We start from the raw sequence: 22,278 nt of genomic DNA, 5'->3' as shown, positions 1-22,278 counted from the left end.
ATATCAATTACTTAGAAAAAAAACTGCAGTTTATTTGTAAAATTTCAATTTTAAAATAATTCTGATCGGGATCATTTTTTTTCAATTGGGATCGGTTCAAATTTGATAAATAGCAATTTTTCCAAAATTTCGCATTTTCATTTCAATTTCTTTGTAAAATATCATTGTTTAGTAAATAGTTTATGTGACTATATGTTATTTTTAAAATTTTATCCATAGATTAAAAAGATATTAAAGAATTACAATTTTGATTTTCAGAAATATTTTTTTAATTAAAAAATACACTTGACCAAACGATCTTTGGCATGAATTTATTTATAGTTATATTACACATTAATTGACAACAAGTTTTAAGCTCTAATATATTCTGTTTGTCTGCAAAACAATTTTTCCTATTTCACTGAAAAAATACAAAAAAATTCGTATAAAATAACTGAAAGCCGATATTGATCTCTGTTTTGTGGAATCATGTTTCAAAAAAGATTCTCTATCGATCCATAAAATAAAATTTTGGTGTGTCGAGGAACCTTAATAGTATGACAGACGGACACCAGAATCAGAAGGTTTTCGAAGGTCCCAACTAGGGCCGCTATTGTTAGAATTATAACGCTTGTGAATGCTATTTCGGGAGCTTCCCGAACGAATTGGAAAAGTCATAAACTGTAATCACCCGGAAGTAATGGAGACCCGCTACTGTCATTCATTATGAAGATTTTAAATTTTCTTAAACATGTTTTTTTTTCTCGATCACTGTGCACAGTGTAGCTCGCAATGTTTGAAATTAATCAAGTTGATCTGAGTACAATTCCTTTTATAGAGAGGCTGCCAAATATATTTTAATCTCAGATCTCCGATTAGATTTTAGTCTTTGTGTGCGATTCTTTTTAACTCTGGTTTTAATCAATATTCATTAGTAAACCTAATCATACTTATATGGGTTTAAGAAGCTTTTAATAATTCATAATTCTTGCTATATAGATTTTTTGTCACCAAGTGGAACAGTTATTTATGAGGCTATTATACCCATTTCTGTGAGCCGTATAAGCACACAATGCTGATAAGTTATAGTGTGTATAAAAGTGAAAATACATTTTTTGCCTAAAAAAATTCAAAATGTTAATTAGTTATGTTCTTTCAATTTCTCTGAAAGGTAAATGTCCTTCTTATAGCTCGATAATAAGATGTTTCTTATGGGATATGCGAGCTGATCTCTGACATTTCATGTTTCAAATCCTGAAAGTGTGTTTCATTCTCTCCATAAAGTATGTGAACATTTAAATTTCCCTTCAAGTTCAATAAAATTTAATGTATTTTGATCTAAAATACACTCTCTGTTATGAGAATCCTTAAAAATAATCATAGTCAATAAATTGATAAATTTAATATACATAACACCAATGCAAATAAAAAAAGAAAAGAAAAATTCCAATTAAAGGTATTATTAGAATCATTTCCTTATCTCTACAGAAAAAATTGCTTTAGTTTACTTAGGACTGCAATTTTCAGGACATACATTAAACAATATTTACATTCTACTGTGTTTTTCCATTAAATTCTGTGATCTTCAAATGCCTCTAAATGCAACAAGTAGTCAAAGGTCAAATTTATTATGACGTCACAAACGTTGAACGCTGTAAACTGCAACGTCACAAGCGAAAATCAAAGTTCACGCTTCTGTCTGTTACTGTGGCTCTTCCTTTAATATTAACTTACCCTTAGGATAAGAGAGGAATTTTAAGGTATGAATCATATTTGCAGACAAGGCAAGAAGTTAAAAAATGTAAACATAAGCATTGAATCATGATTTTTTGAAGTATACACTCTCATAACTGCAGCGGTGTGTGCATACAAATTGAGTAACGCGCTATAATATGCCTGGAATCCTATCAATACCCGGTAGGATACAGTTTGTCCGAACAGTGTGGTACCAAAAGATTTTATAGAAATAATAGTGTTTATAACAGTTTAACATAGGAAGTCGTTGTTCAAATAGTTCGTCTTCAGAATTGTACCCCCCCCCCCCCTTAAAAAAAGACACCAAACGTTCGTTTCTGCTCTTTTTGAGAGTTGATTTTAATCAACTCTCCTATGCACTTACTCGGGCAAAAGGAAAGTGAAACAGTGTTTGGACCTAAGCACAAATCAATGATACCGCTGACAACACTTAGTTCTTGAAAATAATCGATAAAATCAACTCCCGTCAGTACTTCAGTACTTTGAATTATGTATGTAATCGGTATTTCTTTGGACATATTTCATTTCAAAATTTCGCATGACATTATAAGAAACTAGTGGTAAATTATCTCTATCAAAGAAGTTCATCAAATAAACATTATAAACATTCATTTTGTAAATTACGCTTATTACGATCACTGTCAACGAATATCACACCTTCAAAGTAAGAAACCAAAAACAAAGGTTATCTCCAAATGATTCGTTTTCAGAATTCTAGTCTTTTATTTAGAAGCCAAACAGGTTCCCACGTTAACCCCCTCCCCCTTATGGTTCGTTGTTAAATTCGTTTTTTAAACGTACATATCCAAGTAATTATAATCATTTTTTCTCAGTAAGAAAACTGGCTGTCATAAGTCTAGCCTTAAAGTAAGAACCCAGAAAATTGTTTTTCTTACAAATATTCTGTCATTTTCGTACAATCTATTTAAGCAGACCGTGTTTCCAGCACCTAGATGCAAAACTCCTAAGGTGGCGCTGCTATCAAAAGCCCCGAGTCCGTGACAATACGCCTGGACCACTGTTTGAGTCCCGTTCCTGACAAGTTCAACGTAGGTGTTACCAATCATTGCATGAAAAAGTATAACACGTTGTGTTACGCTGCCAATGATTGGGTTTTTTTTCAGCAGTCGCTACCTTCATACCCACATGAACCAGCCAGAAAAAAAACTATTTATTAAATTGCAAAATTGTACATATAAGTGCAACAAATTTTAAACTAAAATCAATAAAATCAAAATGACCAAAAGAGAAAACAGACCTTGAAGGTGTTATTTTATTAAGATTGAGTTGGTTAGTAAAGCAAAACCGTAAGAAATTAAAACTAAAAATAGAGATATGGAAACAAACATGAATTGTTTTGTTTTTTTAAAATAAATTTTATAGAATATTGGTAATGGTTCCTCTCAAAATGTTGTACATACTACATACTCCGGATAATATAACTTTAGAAAGGCGTTTAATTCTAATATGGTTCACATTCTTCGCAAAAGAGCAGCCAAATACACTAAATTTTGTTTAATCTAGTATATGATGTCAAATTAACATTACACCAACAAAAACATTTATATCTGAAAAATACAATAATTTTCTTGCATTTAAATTTTTTTTCAAGATAAGTGAATTTCACTTGGACATGTTGGAATTTTTAACATTCTATGAGCTGAACAGAACGATTTTCTATTGCAGATCTTCTCTAAATTCATACACTTTTGTTTTCCTAGACCCAACAAAACATATGTTTGAATTTTCTTTAAATTTGATGCACCTTGGTGACTCAATTTCGTAAATCTTCAGTAATTCAGCTGTAGGTGTTGACACGTGAATAGTATTGCTGTGTTTGCCTGCTACAAATATTTCCCCAGAAAAATTAACATCCAGCCCATATGGATATTTTAGTTTTTCATGAGTATACAAGTACATTTTCTTTCCAGAATTATCCATGACTGTGACATTGTGTTTGTCACAGCTAGAGCTGATTACTTCATTCTTGTGATTTATTGCCACAGAATATGTGCATTCATCAACCTTATATTGTTGAACAACGTTTCCTTTTGAATCAAGTTTCAATATTGAATATAAACAAGCAGCATACACAAATCCTGAAGATACCGCCAAACTGTACACAATGTTGTCTCTAAGAAGTATCTCTTCCACATTTTTAAATGCATTGAAGTCAAATTTTCCAACATTTCCATTTAAACCCTGATGTTCCGAAACTAGAATGGAAAGAGGGGTTTGTTGAACTACATCTCGTGGTTGCATGCCAGTGGTAACTTTTCGTACTAGCTCATAATTCCTGTAATGTAATAATTCCTTAGAACTATTAGAAGCTAGAACTATGTCCCCATTTTGTAAAAAGCATCCACCAGTTATATCACCTTTTGAGCCAGTTAGATCACAAATCATTTTCATGCAGGCACAACTAAAATCAATGCCCCTTAGTGGAATATACTCTATCTCTGCCTTTATATCTGAAAACTTTGTGACCTGCAGGATTCTTGGTAAGTCTTCAGAAAAATGTGAGTGCAAGTTCAATCTTAATTTGGACGGACTCGATCTTGTAACGTGTTCAAACTGTCTTCTTATCTTAAGGTAGTCTTGAACAAGAATTGACAGAGGTGTTTGATCGATATTTCTTAGAGTTTGTAAGTACTGAGCCATCAGAAGATGGCGGTCGGATACAGCAGCAACAGTTTTTGCAACCCTGTCCTTGTTTTGTTTGATATTTTGAGCCAGCTCTGATAAATGGTCTTCTAATAAAGCATCAACATGATTCACTATTTTATCTCTGAACTCTGTTGACTCTTTTCTTATTTGGTCTGATGTATCATCAATGTATCTAATGGTGTCCTCTCCCTCAGACTTAGTTTTCACGAGTGTATCTTCATATTTAGATATTTCCTTTGATAAAGTTGCAAATTTCCCTGACTTTCGTAGGTTTTCTGCAGCTTCTTCGATTCCATCAATCTGTGTGCATTTCCTGTGCTTGGTGCACACACACTTAGTGCAGCATAACTCCTCGTGATCAACACAGAGATATTTTACTCGATCGTTGTGTTCCTGACAGAGGGCATACGGGGATTCAATTTTTTTGTTTTGTTCCGACACATGTTTGAACGTTACAATAGGAATGAGACTATGATTTTTAGAAACTGCGCTTTTGTGATATTTAACACACGAATCACAGAGCAATTCAGAGCAAGATTCACACCACTCAGTGGCCTCTATCTCCTCGTCTGCTCGCGTACAGGCGTCGCACAATTTATCTCCTTTCTCACTCAAAGTATGAATTATTTTGTTGACAGGAATAAGTTCCGTCCATTTTTCAACCTCGACTGAAAAAGACGGAGCGGGGACAAAACGTCTGCAGAGTGGGCAGGGAAATCCCACCGGACTGTCCTTAGTCTTGCACGTGGATAGAATATATGACGACAAACAGTTGTGACAAAACGTGTGCATGCATGGCAGAATCCTTGGCGTCTTGAAAGATTCGAAGCAGATCGGACATGTCGTTGTTATGTCTGTCTCAAGGTTTTTCTCCGACGGAGATGAGTCGGCCATAATCAAGTTCTTAAAACGAAAGTAGAAACTACGCCTGAGAAATGTTGGTAAAATGGGTCGGCAAAGCCGGGTCGGGACATATTAAAAACCCGGATTTTAATTTGTTGTTATTGTCTGCATTATTTATAATCAAATCGAAAACAAAAACTTGCAGAGTATGTTCTTGATGAAAAATAGAGGTCATTTGTTGTAAAAATCACACTAAGACATACTCAGTATTTTAAAAAGATTTTTGAGCGATTATTGATGTTTACGCTCGCAGCGTGTGAAATGATCTCTCTCTCTAAAAAAAAATGGCAAAGGCAGAAGGGATCTACTCAATAATGTTTTTTATGTCTATAAGTAGTAAACTTCCAACAGATTAGTAAATTAGATCTATTAGTAGTTTTGTTATTTCATGTCCCGCCAGTGCGGATTTAACAAAAAAATACAATGGTTTCCTTGTATCTAAGAATGACTTTTGTTTAAAATTGATCAATATATTTACACATAGTTCCACTACTTTTAATTTTAAGCTATTTAATTTTATCTTGGTCTATACGTCATGCTTAGAATAATACCAATTACATTAGATACGTTTGTAAGATACGAGGTTGTAAAAATAACATAGCGGGTGAAATTTCAAGCTGATAATTTCAAGTTCATTTCAAGTGATGTAGACCTGCTACTGTTATTCATTCAAAAGAATTAAAAAAAAATGTGTTAAATGATTCTTTTCTCTTCGAGCACCGTCCACAGCTTGGCGAGCAATGAAAAAAAAATGTTGAATTTGATCATACCTTTATAAAAGATGCGGACATGTTTTTTTTTTTGTAGTCTGAGATTTCCGATAGGATTTTTGTCTATATGTGCACTTCTTTTTAACTCTAGTTTCCATCAATACTCATCGGTCGATCTAATCATACTTAATGAAATTTTGGAAGCTCTTAATATTCCTTGAATTTCTCCTAGATAAAATGTTTGTCATCAAGTTGAACAATAATTGACGCTATTACACTAATTTCTTAGAGCCATAGAAGCAGACAATGCAAGAACGTTATTGTGAGTATGCATGTGAAAATATATTATTTTGCCTACAAAACTCAAAGTGTGAATAAGCTGTATCCTTTCATTTTCAAAGGAGAATGTCATTCTTATGCTTCTTATTGAACATGCGATATCTTTCAAACATTGAAGAATTTATCATTTTTATTACTAAGTATCTCTACTTTTATATTTTCCCATAAGTTCTGAATCAATTAATGCATTCTAATTTAAAATATACACTTTATTATATCATTAAAGAACTCTGCTAATTGATAATCGATACAACCAGTAATCTTAACACTATACAGAAAATCAGATCAAACGATCTTAATGCAAATAAAAACTGATATTCTTTGTATTCTTGTTGTTTCGTTTTCTTTAAGCAAACATTTGCTTTGAATGTCTCTTATTACCACATTCTTGCTTTACGTGAAAGTTCTGGTGTGGTATCGATATCAAACAAATTGATCAAATGTACATCCATTTCCAATACCATTAATATTAATGTTAATTACGTTTATTATAATATCACACTTTCTACATATGCCGCATACTTCTGTTGTTCTCTTTCAAAGTAAGGAAACTAAAAAATATAAAAGATAGGTATTAGATCCTCCGAATAATTTGCTGTCAAAGGCTTGCGATTAAAAGTCAGATACACAAAAAAAATCCGTTTTCCTCCAAATATTTCCTGTCATTTCGTGTTTTGAATTCAAGAAGCCAAAAAATTTATACCGGGGGTGTTTTCCTCCAAGTAATTCATTGACATAATTTCGCTTATCATAATTTATGAATGGAAGTCATAAAATACTCGTGTTGTCCTCTAAATCATTCTTTTTCAGAACTGTACAGATGTCCTGTTGTCAGATAATCAGACATAACGACCCTGGTGCAAATTAAAATCTGATTTTCTAAATCGTTTATGTATTTTTTTTTCAAGTATGTTACCTGCATTTCTTTGCAGATCTTTCATTTCAGGACTCCAGATTTACAAAACTCTACCAGTACCTTATCTCTAATCAAACGAAGAAGATCAAACGTACTTTCATTGAGACAATTCGTTTATTGCAATCACATTTTAAGTATATATCACATTTTCTAAGCAAGAAATCAAAATATAATGTTTTTTGTCCAAACGACGCCTTGTCAGAATTCTATCCTCAAAGTTACAAACCAAATAAAAACACCCCACCCCATTTTGTGATTTGCTGTCAGATTTTTAAAAGCCAAAAAACCCGAATCTGACAGCAAATTTTTTAGCAGAACTAAATATAAATTTTTATCATCCGAACGATTCATTATTAGAATTCTAGCGTCAAAGTAAAAATCCAGAAAAGAGCGTTTTTCCTCCAAATGTTCTATTGTCCACATCGTACAATCTAAGCCAGACCGTGTCTCCAGCACCCAGATGCAAAACTCCCAAGGTGGCGCTGTTATCGAAATCCCCGAGTCCGTGACAATACGCCTGGACCCCTGTTCGAGCTCCGTCTCTGACAAGTTCTACGTATGTGTTTCCATTAGTTTTCGAGCACTCGATGTCATAGAAAAAAACGTACAAACCACTGACAGGCGCCTGGAAGATCCCTGTCGTTGGGTTGTATGCCGATCCCGCATTCGTTATTGTTGTTTCGAATACGATAATTCCGTTTTCGTGAACGGTAGAACCATCTTGTCGTGATGCCGTGAATCCGATGTTTTGCGTTGACGGAGATGAGGAAACTGTAATAGTATACAATTTGAGTTAAATAGAGTAAGTAAGCGAACGTATGCACATACAGCCATTGTAGAGAGAGTGAGAGAAAGAGAGAGGGAGGGGGTTTCACTTGACGATGTCATTATACATGCACATTTAAGACGAAATCAGGAGCGATTATAACCATGCAATTTATCGTTACAAATATAAAGCTATAAGAAACAGACAGCAAAATATGCTTGAACTTACGTAATCTAGCATTTCTTCTTCCTCCAAAATGTCTATTTGAGATTGCATTAGTCTGTAAAAACAAAACACAAGAAAGTGGGAAGTAGTCAATCGGAAAAGAGCATGATTTATTCATGAGAACAAAAAAATACAATGAGCTGGCCGAAGGTCAGTAAGCCTTTAAGCTGAAACTTGACGTGGTTTTCCAACTAATAATATGGCAAAATTCTAAGCTTTGAACCAACGCGATTTCAGAATACAATAAGTTACCTTGAAATGAAAGTAAAAATGATTTATTTAAGTCATTTATACATTACTCTACCTTATCTACACTTTTTATACGCATTCATCATGTTTTACGGGGCAGGTCGAATACAGAAACACAAAGATATATACATGACCCTACCTAGACAAGAACTTCAACTATCCTTTATACGGGAGATACCTGGTTACTGAGTATATTGTACACATGTGGACCAAAACTGTAAACATATTTTAAACTCACTTTGTTTGCCAAACTGACAAGATTTGAAGATGGGGGAACAAGATAGCGCAAATGCCCATTTTGATTTGTCGTAAAAAAATCAAATTAATTTTTTTCTAAGTAAATATACTATATGATGTTATATTACAAGTTAACAAAAGCACAATTTCTAACTATATTCAGTTTTAAATACTTTAACAAACGATAAGAAAAAAATTAAAAATTCGAAAGTTTTGGTGGTATCGAACCCACAACCTAAAAACCCTAGCACTATAATGTTACCTAATGCCTGGGGCTCTAACCACTGAGCCATTTCAGTCACAATAAACTTCATTGTTAAAAGCTAAATGCAACTTCAACCACGAATTTACGGACTTGTAGTATTTCGCTAAAATGTTCAATTGTAAAATGACAAATGACATTTTTAAAGTATAGTGGGTCATCTCTCCACGTTTTTGTTGATTGAAATCGGTTTGATTCCCTTTAAACCTTATATAGACTATGACAAATACATGGAGCCCAGACCCATCCTACAAAAGAAAAGGCATTGAAGTTCTTAAAATGGCACTATTAGGAGGTTTTGACACACTTACTCCAGTTTAAATCAACCTATTCCAAATGTTTAACATATTTAAAAGTTATAAATCGATGTTATGGAAAATATACATTGTTTTCAGTAATTTAGAGAGAAATTATGAGATTTGTTACTGTTTTAATTATATAGTAACTTATCTATCCTCATTTGGGCAGTTTACACGCCCTATTCATCTTCTTATATAATTATTGATGTAATAACATTTAAACAAAATCAATAGATATAAGGTTTTACATTAACAAGATTTTAAAAATCTTCAGTTGAAGTCAACAGCTGCGGAGTTTTAAGTGATTCAAAAACATTGTAAAACATTGTTTTTTTATTGGTGTTTACAATTTGCATACAAAGCACGCAATTACTTTTTTCTTTTAATAGCAGTACACGTGGTTCTTGGCATAAACAAGCTAGTTCAAGAAATGTTTACATTTTTTATCCTCAAATGTACAACATAACCGGACATCCTCCTTAAGTTATAAAAGAACAGATACTTAAAAAATTATTTTCGTCCAGTACTTAATTAACCTAAGGGTAAACTGTGAAATAAACACACTACCTACCTTGTTAAAAGTCTCCGGAACATTTGTCTGTGACGGGTTCATCTTTTCTCTGAGTACTTCCGGATCTGTGTTGAAATTAAACTCTGTCTTCCGGTTCTGTTCGGAAACCGATTCCAGTTTCTTCTCCAGTAATTGAATTTTTGATTGCTGTTCAGCAACAATCATTTTAAGGTGTTTAATTCATTCAGTGTGTTTCTTAGCGTTTCATCTTCAAGAACAACAGCTTGTCCAGTAGCAAATATCAGGGAGAAAAACACAAAAGTTCCCATTTTTTGTCATATGATTGTAGATTCTCCCGCTTTGAATTTTTGCTTTACAACAATCCAACAAACCAAACTAGATAAAGTCAGGAGTTAATGCAAAATTGGTTATATATAAAATTTGACCTCAACCTAGATAGCCGATAAGCTTGGTAAAGTGCCAGCAACCAGAAATATGACCGACCTCAACAGTGAAAAAGGCGCGTGCAGTTATGTGCATAAACCCCGGAAACTGGTTCCTTAATCAGTTAAATGATGTATACTTCTGCTCATAGGGGACGGTTATTCTATGCACCGGAAGTAATAGTCTAACGACAATAAAGCGCTGGGCTATGCGTAGCGCTTTAAAAAGGCGCAGCAAAATAAAAAATAAAACCATTTTATTCCGGTTTCATATTGCCAATTGATTTATTTAATTCATGGCCGATTGATTAATTGCATGGGGGGTTATAGTAACCTCTGCCTGGATTTTAAATATATCTATCGTCTTATTCTGCAACATTTTAAAAAAAAATATCATATGGCGTATAAAAGCTTTTGTTAGTCTGCGTGATGCGATGACGGGGGTACGGGGTGTAATGTATGTTTAATGTATGACCTCTGGCAATGGTTGCATAATGATGTCCGCTTATTCTAAAGAGAATGCAGCAAAACCCTTAGCTTGATGGTTTTTTGGTTATTTTGTATAACGTGGTTTAGATCTGCCTTCTCAATGAAATTAAATACGTGGTTTTTATGTATCTGTTAACAAAAGCTTGTAACCAACACTTATTCCTAAAATAAACCGTTTAGTATCGTTTGTCCGTGTAGAAATCTGTATTGTTTCTTATCTACACGTCTGTTTTATTAATTATTGACTATTCGTATATCATAATGTGACTTAATAAAATTTGTCAATTTGTACACATTAGTTTACCGCAATGTAATGGTATGTACATTTTATTTTGTCATTCCGCGCATAATCAAGCAAGGGCGTAGCATCAAGGGGTGGGGGGGGGCTATATTACTACCCCCCACTAAAGATTTTGAAGATTCGCAGTTTGGTGATGTTTTCTTGGGTTTTTTTTTGGTTTTTTTTGGGGGGGGGTTAGAAGGGGGGAGGTGTTTGTGTGGTTGGATTTTTTTTTTTTTTAATTTTCTTGGCTTTCTTTTCTTTTGCTTGTTAGGATTCGCGGTAGGTCTGACCAGCCCTGTTAAATATCAATGCGACTATGTAACGTTCCTGTTTAGCAAAGCAAATGCAGTACAAAAGGCAAGAGAGATTTATCATAACGTTGATCAATATAACAATACACATTCTAGATCTCTAAACGATGTTCAATATGAATAATAATTAAAGAAATATTATCTTGATGTCTAATTTTCCGTTTTGCTTCCTGTTCAATGAAAGGAGAGGAAAGTGACTTTGGACAAGTTGGTAAGTAAAAAAAAAATTTTTTAAATTGACTGAAACAACATAACTAGAACTGTTAGTTATAGGGGCGATTGAAGAGACCTTGTTGCCGCAAATAAAATTTACAAAACTTATTTGGCTTAATGATTACTTTATATGGGATAATTTTAAAGTATAGAGATATATATACATGTACCAAAACCTGAATTACTTTATTTCATTTTATCGAAACATGTTCATACAAATCGTGACAATACTTCTAGCACATGGTATGTTTCTAATGTACATGAGCACGTGCAACATTGGCACTTTAATGTTTATCATCTCTAGAAGTGAAGCTACCATTTGGGATATATGTACACTTAGAAAGTATCCTTTATAAAGATATCAATGAATCATATGAATGTGTCACAAGAAAGTGTCCTTTACAAGGATATAAATTGCCATAAAAAGTATCTTCTACAATTATACACTTATGCGGGTACAGTACCTAAAAGTTGATACATGTATCTGAAGAAAGCATATTTTACAAAAATGTTTGATTACTATGGTGATACATGTACTTAAAGTGTCAGGAAAGGATGCATCCATATTTTAAATGAACTCAAAATTTACACATTACATACTGGTATATATGTGTGCACCACCAGTATATGTGAATTACTTACCAATGTACATACTAGAATGCAATTTACCATATAGCACTAAGATTGAAATCTTTTCCAAGAATCTTTCCAGAAAGTATCTGGGATATTCCAGTATCCCTCACCAGGAGGACACGCAGTTAAAGTTACAAGAATGTATCCAAAGTTAATGTTACAAGGATGTATCAACATTTAATGTTACAAGGATGTATCAACATTTAATGTTACAAGGATGTATCAACATTTAATGTTACATGGATGTTCAACATTTAATGTTACAAGGATGTATCCACATTTAATGTTACAAGGATGTATCCAGGATGTATCCACATTTAGTGTTACAAGGGTGTATCCATTACAAGTATGTATCCATAACTTGGTTGGATCTACCCAATACTCTGTTTAATATATCAAATACTAGGCTGTATCAATTAATAGAATCTATCCATTTCCATGTCAGATCTATCCATTTCTAGGCAGTATCAATTACTAGGCTGTATCCATTTCTAGGCTGTATCCATTACTAGGCTGTATCCATTACTAGGGTGTATCCATTACTAGGATGTATCCATTACTAGGATGTATCCATTACTAGGATGTATCCATACTCTGAGGAAGCTGATGTTGCTGAATTATTTCAAGTAACCTGTTAAGTGGAATTGTTATTAGCAAAGATGAAATGACCCACTAATTATCAAATTACTTTAATTAAAAATCTAAAACCAATGTTTATGATATGTTATACATATGTCTAATTCTATAACTTTGATTAAAATTCCTTATTATGATTTTATTCAATTTCATTTATCACTTTAATTTTAAATCTATAATTTAAACTTTGATGTTATTTTTTAATGCAGTGTTTTATGAATACAAACCTGTTTTGAGGTAATATGCTGCAAATTTGTTTTAAGCCAAAGTATCCTGAAATACAATTAAAAAAAACAAATATAACCTTTAACAATATTATTAGAATCTGACATACATGTACCCTGAATTAAGGTTATCCGACTCTAGGCCTCGAAGTATTTTTTTCATCATAAAAATGTTATATGTCCTTCAAAATTTATAAATGAATGAAATAAAAAGAAATTTACTGATGGTACGTATCCATGCATTTTACAAAGTTATGCAAATTTGCCCACGATAGATATAATGGGATAAATATACAAGTTGAGATCAAATTAAAACAAAGGCTGTACTGGTGCCTCGCTGGCTCGAAACCTTTACCTATACCTGGTAGATCTCCGTGGAGCCACTATGCCGAGCATTTCATTAAATAACTGATCATAATATTAACATTAAAAGACTTATTAAATTTGTCTATATAAAAGAGGGATTTATATTACGAATAAAAAAAAGTCAGGATAATTCAGAGTTATCGAACATGGCTGAGGATTGGAGATCATTAACTTTCATACCCAACAAACTTATTTCACAATGTTTTCAGTCAACTGGATCACAGGAACAAAAACATAGTAACAAGGCTAATTATAAGGTGTCAGAAAGTAAGAATACTATTCAAAAGCAAACGCTGCATATTTTAGCCCTAGAGGATCATTAAACAGCCATTGGCATAAAAATCAGTGTTGCAAGAATGGGTCAGATCTTTAATATTTTTTAGATGGTGCAAGTCATTTAGTGACTTAAAAAAAAACCATTCTAATACTAAAAAAGCATGCAATTTTAGACATTTCTGCAATGTACTATTTGCAATGTGAAAATGATTTAAAAAAACAAAGATTAATAGACCAAGCAAAACAACTGGATATAAAGCTATTCAAGTCTTTACCTTTTTCCTCTTTCAGGCTTCCTGTCACCATGGCAACCTGAATCACTTGACCTATTTTCTCAATCAACAGGTGTAAGGTGTCCTCGCTTTTACAGCCTTGACTATTTAACTGCATGAGTGCCTGAGATAGGGACACAAAGTGGGGCATGTAAAACAAAGCCTGGTTCAGCTCCATGCTTTTATAGGCCAACAGACTCTGGAGAATTCCAAAATGGAGTTTAGAAAGAAGTCCAAGAATCTCTGTCTTCTCAGCCTCATTTGTCACCTTACAATGGGTGTATAAATGTCCCAGAATGCACCATTGGACGAGGCCCATGAAGGGGCAGGAGAAGTTTGCTTGTATCCGTGAGAGACGCACCGATTCGGAACACAGGCAGGGGTCCGAGGAGACCCAGGTAGTGATGTATCGGAGCAATGATAATGGAGGGGGTTTCTGGAAGGCTAGAAGTAGAGATACAATGTATAAATTTAAAGCAAAGAATTTGATTTTTTCACCTATTTTATAAGATATATAATACAATCTGGAGCAGTTTACGTTTTATAGCGAGCACAGCACGCCGGCGCACAGCGCCGGTGCGAAGCGAGCTCTACCGGCAAGGCATGCGTGAAAAGAAAATTCGGACTAGTTGCACATTCATTCAACGGATTTTTTTGGCGTCAGTAAATCGGACCAGTAATGCCTTGTTTTAATCGTCCCAGTAATTCCCTGTAATTATGGTTTCCCATTTCACACTCTCACGAGAACAATATAAAGACTATGTACATCATGCATTGTAAATAAAATAATTCCATTACATAAGACTAACAGAGTTGTCGTTCCTTCGAGTGACGTCACAATGGATTTCTTGCACATTGATCCCACAGAATTTTTCGGCGTCAGTAAATTTCGACCCACAATGCAATTTATCAATGTCGGACGATCTCACTAGAGTTGATTCCTTCTCGCGAGAATCAAAGTAAAACTTTTGAGAAACAGATAAATTGTGTAATTTCAAGAATATCATGCTTTTTAAGTAAACAAAACAGTATATTTCACGTAGTTTTTTTTTTAAGAGACAGACGACACTTGACCGACGTGAACTTTGACGTCACAATAAGGGGAAATTACTCTAAGTAGTTATTGTAAATCTGCTGAAATATAAATACCAAAATCTTCTCAAAATCTTGCAAAGCTAACGAATGGGGACATCTTTTTTTTTTAATAGGAAACAGTTGTAACCTGCTCTAATTTGGATGAATGCGCACATTTATTTTATTCACTATATATTTACAGTAATTTCCAGGAACGTTTTTTTTTAAAAGGGGGCGCGGCAGCATCATTCAAAATATATTTACGAGCAAAATGAAAAAGAAATTCTCAAAATCAGGGAAATTCTAATCCGGGTGAGGAATGGTGAGTGCGTAGTATGCATTTAGCTCTTTAACTGCTCAATGGTATCTTAATTTTCACATTTATTACATCCTCCCGGGGGGGGGGGGGGGGGGGGGGGGGCCAAACCGCTTTTCTTATATGATCAGCAAATTTTTTTTTTATACGTAAATTATATTTTTTTTTAAACCGGGGGGGGAGGGGGGGGGGGCTCTATGATAAGTCAATTTTTCATATGTAGGTTAAAGAAAAATGTCTGCTGCAAGAAAAGAGGAAATAAACTGCAATAAACATAATGTTAAAATCTTTATTATTCAACAACATTGTATCTGAGATAAACAATCTTATAAATTATGAATAATGAAAATTTACTAGAAAAAATAGGCATGTTTATATTTTATTTTGCATTCAAATTCATTTACGTTACGTTGATACTTTTATTTTTATTGATTTATCATAATTCATTATTTGATCACATGCTGCGCTTGCCCCAACGGTCGCACCGTAAAACATATGAAAGTGAGAAGTACTTTGATTCAACAATACATTTGACAATGTAACTGTTTACTGATTTTCATAATATTTTATACGAATTTGTAGTAAAGTTTGTTGAACCAACATGAAATCCAAAATATAATCCAATAATAAACAGTCTTCTTTTATCATTAATAACCTAATATATGCAGAATTGAGATTCAGTTTTACCATAAAATGTCATCAAAACTTAACTTTATTCGTATTTATATGTGCAATTCAGTACTTTCAATACTTTAATTATTATTTCCGATAAATCGATCACAATGTATCATCCATTCCATGCAACATTTTAATAAATAATAATACATTATTGTGTTAATTACAGTTTTATCTAACACCTTTCATCTTCCCTATCCCCCCCAAAAATCTATAAAAGGTCAATAATCTAACCGATTCCCTTTTTATTAAAATATGATACCCTTCTTACCATTTCCGTCAAACGGATAGATGGTGGCGACGGCTGTGATGAAGTTACAGGTGAAGAGAGGTGAGATTCTGGGCAGGCCCTGGAAGGTCGTGCTGACCTCTGGGAAGAGCAGGCAGTAGTCCTCCACCAGGCTGTGGGCGAGGTCGCAGGACGCCTTACTGTGACAGCCATGCTCCTGCACACAGATAAAAAATTAATAAAATCAAATTAGAAATGAAATAACATTTAGGACAAAAGAAAAATTATTTATAGAGAAAAAAGCTGAAAAAATCATATTTAGGCTGTGATCGAGTTAGATTACAGGATGTCTTACTGTAATGGCCAAGCTAATGCATGTACAGACAAAACATTACATATTAATCATATTTAGATGGAAAAAAAAACTTATTTAGACAAAAAAAATCATACTTAGGCAAAATGAAAAAATATTCAGTACAGACACTTTTATCAAATTCAGCTTCATTTCACTAATCTTAAGAAGCTGGATGATTAACAAATTAACCATCAGATCTGCATACAATTTTAAGGTATGATTTGTTAATTACGCTATAAACTTTAACCATTATTTAGTAAAGAAAACATCAATATATTTCACCATTTAAATTTGTGTAATTTGCTACATGTATATGTTTAATATGTAGAGCTTTTCTTCTAAAGGAGATCAATACAGTCTTAAAATGGCCAGGGCCATCCAGTCTTCTTAAAATGGTATCAGATTCTGATATAATAAATTATGGTTATACAATTTGAAATAACTTGTCTCTAGCATTTCACGATAAATTAGTTCTACTGTCGTATTTTGTTTCTCGTGCACTGAGTTATATGCTGGAGTATTTTTTAATTCTTTTGCCAAATTGAAAGGGGGAAAATTAGGGTTTAATTCTTTCAATTTTAAGTTAAAAAGAGAACATAGATTATTTCATGTATTTTTACCCTTTGTAAATATTGCAAAAAATATAAAATGCCTGCCTTCCCTATGTTCTGCAATTTTTGGCCTGTGAAACTACAGTAAGTATTATTTGGGGTTTTTATTATCAGGGAATCAAATAATTAGTTAATTGCTTTACCTGGCATGATTTCCTGTTTTAAATATCAAAGTCTGAAAAACTAAACATACTGGTAACTGTTTCTACAGAGGGGAAAAAGCGGTAAACTTTCTCAACTCCTAACAATGGAGATCGGATTTACCTGCATCCACAAAGCAGCACAGTCCAGTACTGGTCCTACCCCCAGGGACAGAGCCATGGACACCAGTTTTGTCAGTAATATGATTTTGTACCCCTCTGGGGAGCCTCCAAAGATGGCGTTAAATATACTGTATCGTGACCCCTCGTTGGCCTCACTCAGACAGCTGCTTAACATCTCCAGTAACTGCAACTCTTGAACTGCATTCAGTTTCTAAAATCAAAATTGTTTTATGTCAAATGACGCATATTCATTTTACAGTTTATCTCTGCATTACATGGAATACTGTAAACGTGGTTATGTACCCATGCGGGAAATTTGCACTATTTACACAGTAAGCTTAAAACCGCCTAGAATACCCCTGCGGGTATGGAAAAAAATTCAAACTTGAGTGTGGTAAATCATGCACCTGCCGATTTAATACCAATGCGTATTGCTTGACTTCAGAAAATGTGTACTTTACCACCAGAGTAAATAACCATTTTTACAGTAGACCGAATACAATACACATCAGTATAAATATAATGATTTTATAAGTAATGATTCCGATTAAAATTATAATTTTTGGACCCGCTAAAACCTCTTCACATTCAAACTGTCATCTCCTTACTAGTAATCATTGAATTAAATTGACAAAATAACTATAAAACTTTTACTGTGCAGTAAAAAAACTTAGCAACTATAAGCTATGTTCAGCAATTTTAAAAATTCTTTTTCACCTGTGCAGCTCGGCGAGATGATGAATGGAAGTAGATATACTCGTGGCAGACTTCATAAGCCCAGTTCTCTGAGGCAGATTCCAGACCAGGAATAGAGAGGCCATGGTGGGTCGACCCATCAGAGTAACAAGACGCTACATACTGCAGAGCTTGTCGAGAATTCTCTGGGAAATCAAGATAACTCAGCTTCTTGAGGATTTTGGACATTATTCTGTGGTTGAAAAAAAAGTACAATACATGAGAGGGCAACTCAAAAATTCTCTGATTATCCATAACAAAGTGCCTATGTCTTTTAAACAATTTAAAATCTTCACCAAAAGTTTGTTGATATGTAATAATAGCATGCACAATGAAACCGCATACTGATTTGTTAGCGGTAAAACAACAGTATTATGAGAAAATCTGACATCTTTCATCCATTTTAAAGTCCTTGAAAAACCATACAATTTTTCAACATTTTTATCCAATTACTTTTTTTGTTGAATGCAATGGAAAATCCCCATAAGCTTTAGACTAATTGTGATCGGCTTTGACTGATCAGATTTGTGTCCACATGAGGCATCCGGCAAATTAAACTACCGGTACCTGTGCATGCGTTTGCGCATTGTACTACATTATTTACTATGAAGTGACAGCTTCAAAAAAATCTTTAACTATTTGTAAACTTCTTTAAAAAAAGAGTTTTCTAATGTGTTTGCCTACAGTAAAACATTTACATCTTTACATGATGATAAAAATCATGTTTTTCTTTACATGCATATTAAGAATATTAACTGGAGGTACAATATTTGCCTATAATACATGTATAGGAGTGGATATATCCTTTTAAGGCTATTATTGTTGTTTAATGCATGAACCATAGTGCTTTCGCATTACACATAGAGAGCTGGCCAATGATATAATACATTCTGATCATTCCTTCTAAAGGAATACTTGTTTTTACTTTTAAAACAGCTGTTATAGATGAAATACAAACCAATAGAGGGAGTCGATTCAAAACAAATGTGGGAAATTTTATATTCTTGTAATTGACAGAGGTATTTATGAATATCTAGATATTAAAGCAAAAATTGATGGAAACAATTACTTGGATCAGAATATAAGTTCATCTAAAAACGCTACACAGACATGATAGCCCCCCCCCCCCCCCCCCCCCCCACCCAGGCTACCGCTACTTACCATAAAATTACAACATGGTCAAGCTGTAGAAATATGATTACAACATACACAAGTGTAATTCTTCCAAATTTTAACAATAACTTTATTGTATTTTACTCACATGGGTTTATTTTCACTCTGAACAAAACATATTCTTTTTTGCCGATTGACACTGGAAACTTCCTTCGCACTAAAATTTAAAAAATGAATAGGACGGAAATATTTTTTCCGAAGTTTTGGCGCACCAACTGAAAATGCCTCAAAAAGAAGTTTGTATGTTATTAATCCTTTTCTTATTTAAATTATGACTATTGAAATTGCATCATTTTGTACATAATTTGATTGGTACATGTAACTTTCAGAGCAACCGGGGGGGGGGGGGGGGGTAGGGAGGAGGAGGGAGGGGTATCCTAGCTATACTTTTTTCTGAGCGTTTTAATATCACAGCAGAGACATATTTATTATGTGTCTGAATCACAGTAGATGTGTGGAAAGTTTGTTTTTGTCTGTTTGCTTGTTGTACAGGCTTTTTGAGAGAAAAAGAATTGCAAGCCACACAATTTTACAAAATGTGGCCATACCACTGCATTTATAAGGCACGTAGAATCGTTTTTAAAAGTGAGGGGGGGGGGGCAGACTCATCAGACAAATCTTGACAAGCAAAAAAAAAAAAGAAAAAAAAAACGAAAGAAAGAAAGAGAAATGAAAAAATGCTTATTCAACAAAATTCTATTCCGGGGGAGGGGGGGGGGGGGGCAAGTATACCTTTAACTTCAATTTCACTGTTTATTTCCTTACTTTCGATTCAATTCAATTTTTAAAATTATTTAAGAAAAATCTTTGCTGTGCAAAAAAAGGGGCGGGGGGGGGGGCAGCCCAGCCCCCCTTATGTTACGTGCCTGTTTATTTGATAACATGCTGCGGACGATAGTCAAAAATTATAATGCTAAGTGGAGATTTTTTTTTTAGACGTATCATTTCCTGAGTTCGTGAAATACACCACGCTGTGCAGTGTTTTCTATCCCATTGTGGTTTATTTATAATTATAAAATATGTATATCGAAAAAAAAGTCACAAACCTTGCACATTTCTTTAAGGTAAACCTGAGGGTCATTGATGCCTATTTTCCATTTACAATGCAATTATAAAGTAAAGAGAATGATGAATCACCATGGATGCACATGTGTATAAATATCATTCCCTCTATTAGGAACATTTGAACATTGTTTCATTTACTTTGATGTTATTTTCACGATCCAAATTTTTTTTTCAGGGGTTGGGGAGGGACGGGGTCCAAGAGATAATTGAGTTTTCATGGGGAGAGGATATCGAGCCATTGCACATCTTCGGTAATTTAATAATTTCAGGTGTGTGTGTGGGGGGGGGGGGGGGGTCCGAACTCCTCCCCATCCTATAGATCCGCAGATGTCAGTTCTGCTTTAAATTAATTGGTTTGAATTCAAGACAAGGCGAAGCCGTTTGCAAGTAAAAAAGGGCGAAAATAACCCTGTATATACAGTATACAGTATACATGTATATGTAGACGCTCAATGAATAATCTCACATGGAGTGGATGGAGACTTGAATAAATTTAAGATAGTGTTTTAAGCAACTCTCAATTAAAGTTTAATATGTATTAGGAAATTCAAGTGAGCGATATGACCCATATTCCTTTTGTTTTGCAACGAAATGTAAAAGTCAAGCCCTTCTAAATATCATGGGAAACATACTTTTTTTTTCCAGTGGTAATTAGATTTTCCTCAAGAGAGAGCTTAATTCAATACTCTGTCGTATGGATGTGATTTGACTTTTCCCAGTGATGCTGCCTTCTTAAAGATGATGTATGCAACTTTGGAGCCCTGTAAAAAAAGGTGATAAAACATTGCACATGTAACAGACTGTTTGACCTGGGTAATTCTTATTAAAAAGCGAATAACTGCTTTCATGCACATTATAAAGAAATAAAATCAACTGTCATCAACTTTTTTCATCTAAATTTTCAACCTGAAATCTTACTTTTTACCTCAAAGTTATAAACTGTTCTTCACAGAATTTGAATTGAGGACTGAGTTGAGTAATTTCTAAAATGTTGGTGACAGCAGGGGCTGGCGTCAAATCATTATTTGTTTAGTATCACTTTTGTAATTTCTTTGAAAAAATTTCCTTTTAAATTTGCATTGTCACAGCTGACTTTTAATCAATGTTTTCTAAATACAAAGAGTACTAGCAGCAAAATTTAATTAAACTTGGGGTGAAGATTTGCCAGTGTGACGTGCGCGCATTCTAACATGGCAAATACTATAGTTTAATGTATATACTGTAGATTCTAAATTAAATGCGAAGAATTATTATCTGCGTAAAATCGCGTATAGCGCATCTCTCGGATTCAAACATCTCGCTTTAATTTTCGGAGAGATGTAAACTAAATGGAACTAGAATAATACTTCGGCGTTCGCGATTTTTATATTCTCGCGATTTGATGCAACACGGTTGAATCGCGGAATAAAATACTCGGGTAAAATAAGGAATCTACAGTACTTAGTCTAACTTATAAAACAGTTGATAAATATACAAATGACACAATATATATGATACATATATCCGACACAATCTGATACATTTTGTTACATTATCATCACCTCAATATTTAAATCACATACCGTAAGTTACTGTACTTTGAAATCATTTTTGTTCGAGGGGGTCAATATTCGTGGGTAGCCAAAATTTCCTAGGGGACGTAATTTGGTTGGTAGTATAATCAAAAAAGTTTTAATTAATGTTAAGTCAATATCTAGTATATGAAATGTGCCTACAGGTTTATGATATAAATTCTTAATAATGCTTCATAACAATAGTTTTGTTTGATAGGGTGTACCGGGCCTAAACTATTTGGTAAACACAATGAAAAATCATGTT

The 22,278-nt window shown here is 33.7% G+C and overlaps 3 protein-coding genes across 3 annotated transcripts; all 3 read right to left on the bottom strand.

Moving 5' to 3' along the window:
• Nucleotides 1–3,366: 3,366 nt before the first annotated feature.
• LOC128162767 (RING finger protein 207-like) lies at nucleotides 3,367–5,317 on the bottom strand. Its single transcript, XM_052826145.1, has one exon. It carries the CDS (start codon nucleotides 5,293–5,295, stop codon nucleotides 3,412–3,414), a length of 1,884 nt encoding a protein of 627 aa, XP_052682105.1. The 5' UTR covers nucleotides 5,296–5,317; the 3' UTR covers nucleotides 3,367–3,411.
• Nucleotides 5,318–7,636: 2,319 nt separating this feature from the next.
• Nucleotides 7,637–10,043, bottom strand: LOC128162268 (complement C1q subcomponent subunit C-like). The gene is made up of 3 exons (XM_052825431.1): nucleotides 9,879–10,043; nucleotides 8,264–8,315; nucleotides 7,637–8,040 (listed from the first exon to the last, which is right to left on the bottom strand). The coding sequence occupies exons 1-3, from the start codon at nucleotides 10,041–10,043 to the stop codon at nucleotides 7,637–7,639; spliced, it is 621 nt and encodes a 206-aa protein (XP_052681391.1).
• Nucleotides 10,044–12,155: 2,112 nt separating this feature from the next.
• On the bottom strand, nucleotides 12,156–19,543 carry LOC128162783 (integrator complex subunit 15-like). The gene is made up of 7 exons (XM_052826168.1): nucleotides 19,484–19,543; nucleotides 18,205–18,415; nucleotides 17,489–17,698; nucleotides 16,301–16,475; nucleotides 13,968–14,408; nucleotides 13,054–13,099; nucleotides 12,156–12,821 (listed from the first exon to the last, which is right to left on the bottom strand). Exons 2-7 carry the CDS (start codon nucleotides 18,409–18,411, stop codon nucleotides 12,767–12,769), a joined length of 1,134 nt encoding a protein of 377 aa, XP_052682128.1. The 5' UTR covers nucleotides 18,412–18,415; nucleotides 19,484–19,543; the 3' UTR covers nucleotides 12,156–12,766.
• Between the last annotated feature and the right edge of the window lie 2,735 nt (nucleotides 19,544–22,278).

The sequence above is a fragment of the Crassostrea angulata genome, chromosome 9 (genome assembly GCF_025612915.1).
Source record: "Crassostrea angulata isolate pt1a10 chromosome 9, ASM2561291v2, whole genome shotgun sequence".
Taxonomy (NCBI): domain Eukaryota; kingdom Metazoa; phylum Mollusca; class Bivalvia; order Ostreida; family Ostreidae; genus Magallana; species Magallana angulata.
This window is presented reverse-complemented; position numbering and strand designations above follow the sequence as displayed.

Bases quoted from the DNA above. Each gene is read 5' to 3' on its own strand.
- LOC128162268 (XM_052825431.1), bottom strand. From the start codon at position 10,043: ATGATTGTTGCTGAACAGCAATCAAAAATTCAATTACTGGAGAAGAAA. The intron at 8,316-9,878 runs GTAGGTAGTGTG...TTGTTTTTACAG, and splicing joins TTCCGGAGACTTTTAACAAG to ACTAATGCAATCTCAAATAG. The intron at 8,041-8,263 runs GTAAGTTCAAGC...ATACTATTACAG, and splicing joins AAGAAGAAATGCTAGATTAC to TTTCCTCATCTCCGTCAACG.
- LOC128162767 (XM_052826145.1), bottom strand. From the start codon at position 5,295: ATGGCCGACTCATCTCCGTCGGAGAAAAACCTTGAGACAGACATAACA.
- LOC128162783 (XM_052826168.1), bottom strand. From the start codon at position 18,411: ATGTCCAAAATCCTCAAGAAGCTGAGTTATCTTGATTTCCCAGAGAAT. The intron at 14,409-16,300 runs GTAAGAAGGGTA...CTCTACTTCTAG, and splicing joins CTATCCGTTTGACGGAAATG to CCTTCCAGAAACCCCCTCCA. The intron at 12,822-13,053 runs GTTTGTATTCAT...TCCACTTAACAG, and splicing joins AGCATATTACCTCAAAACAG to GTTACTTGAAATAATTCAGC.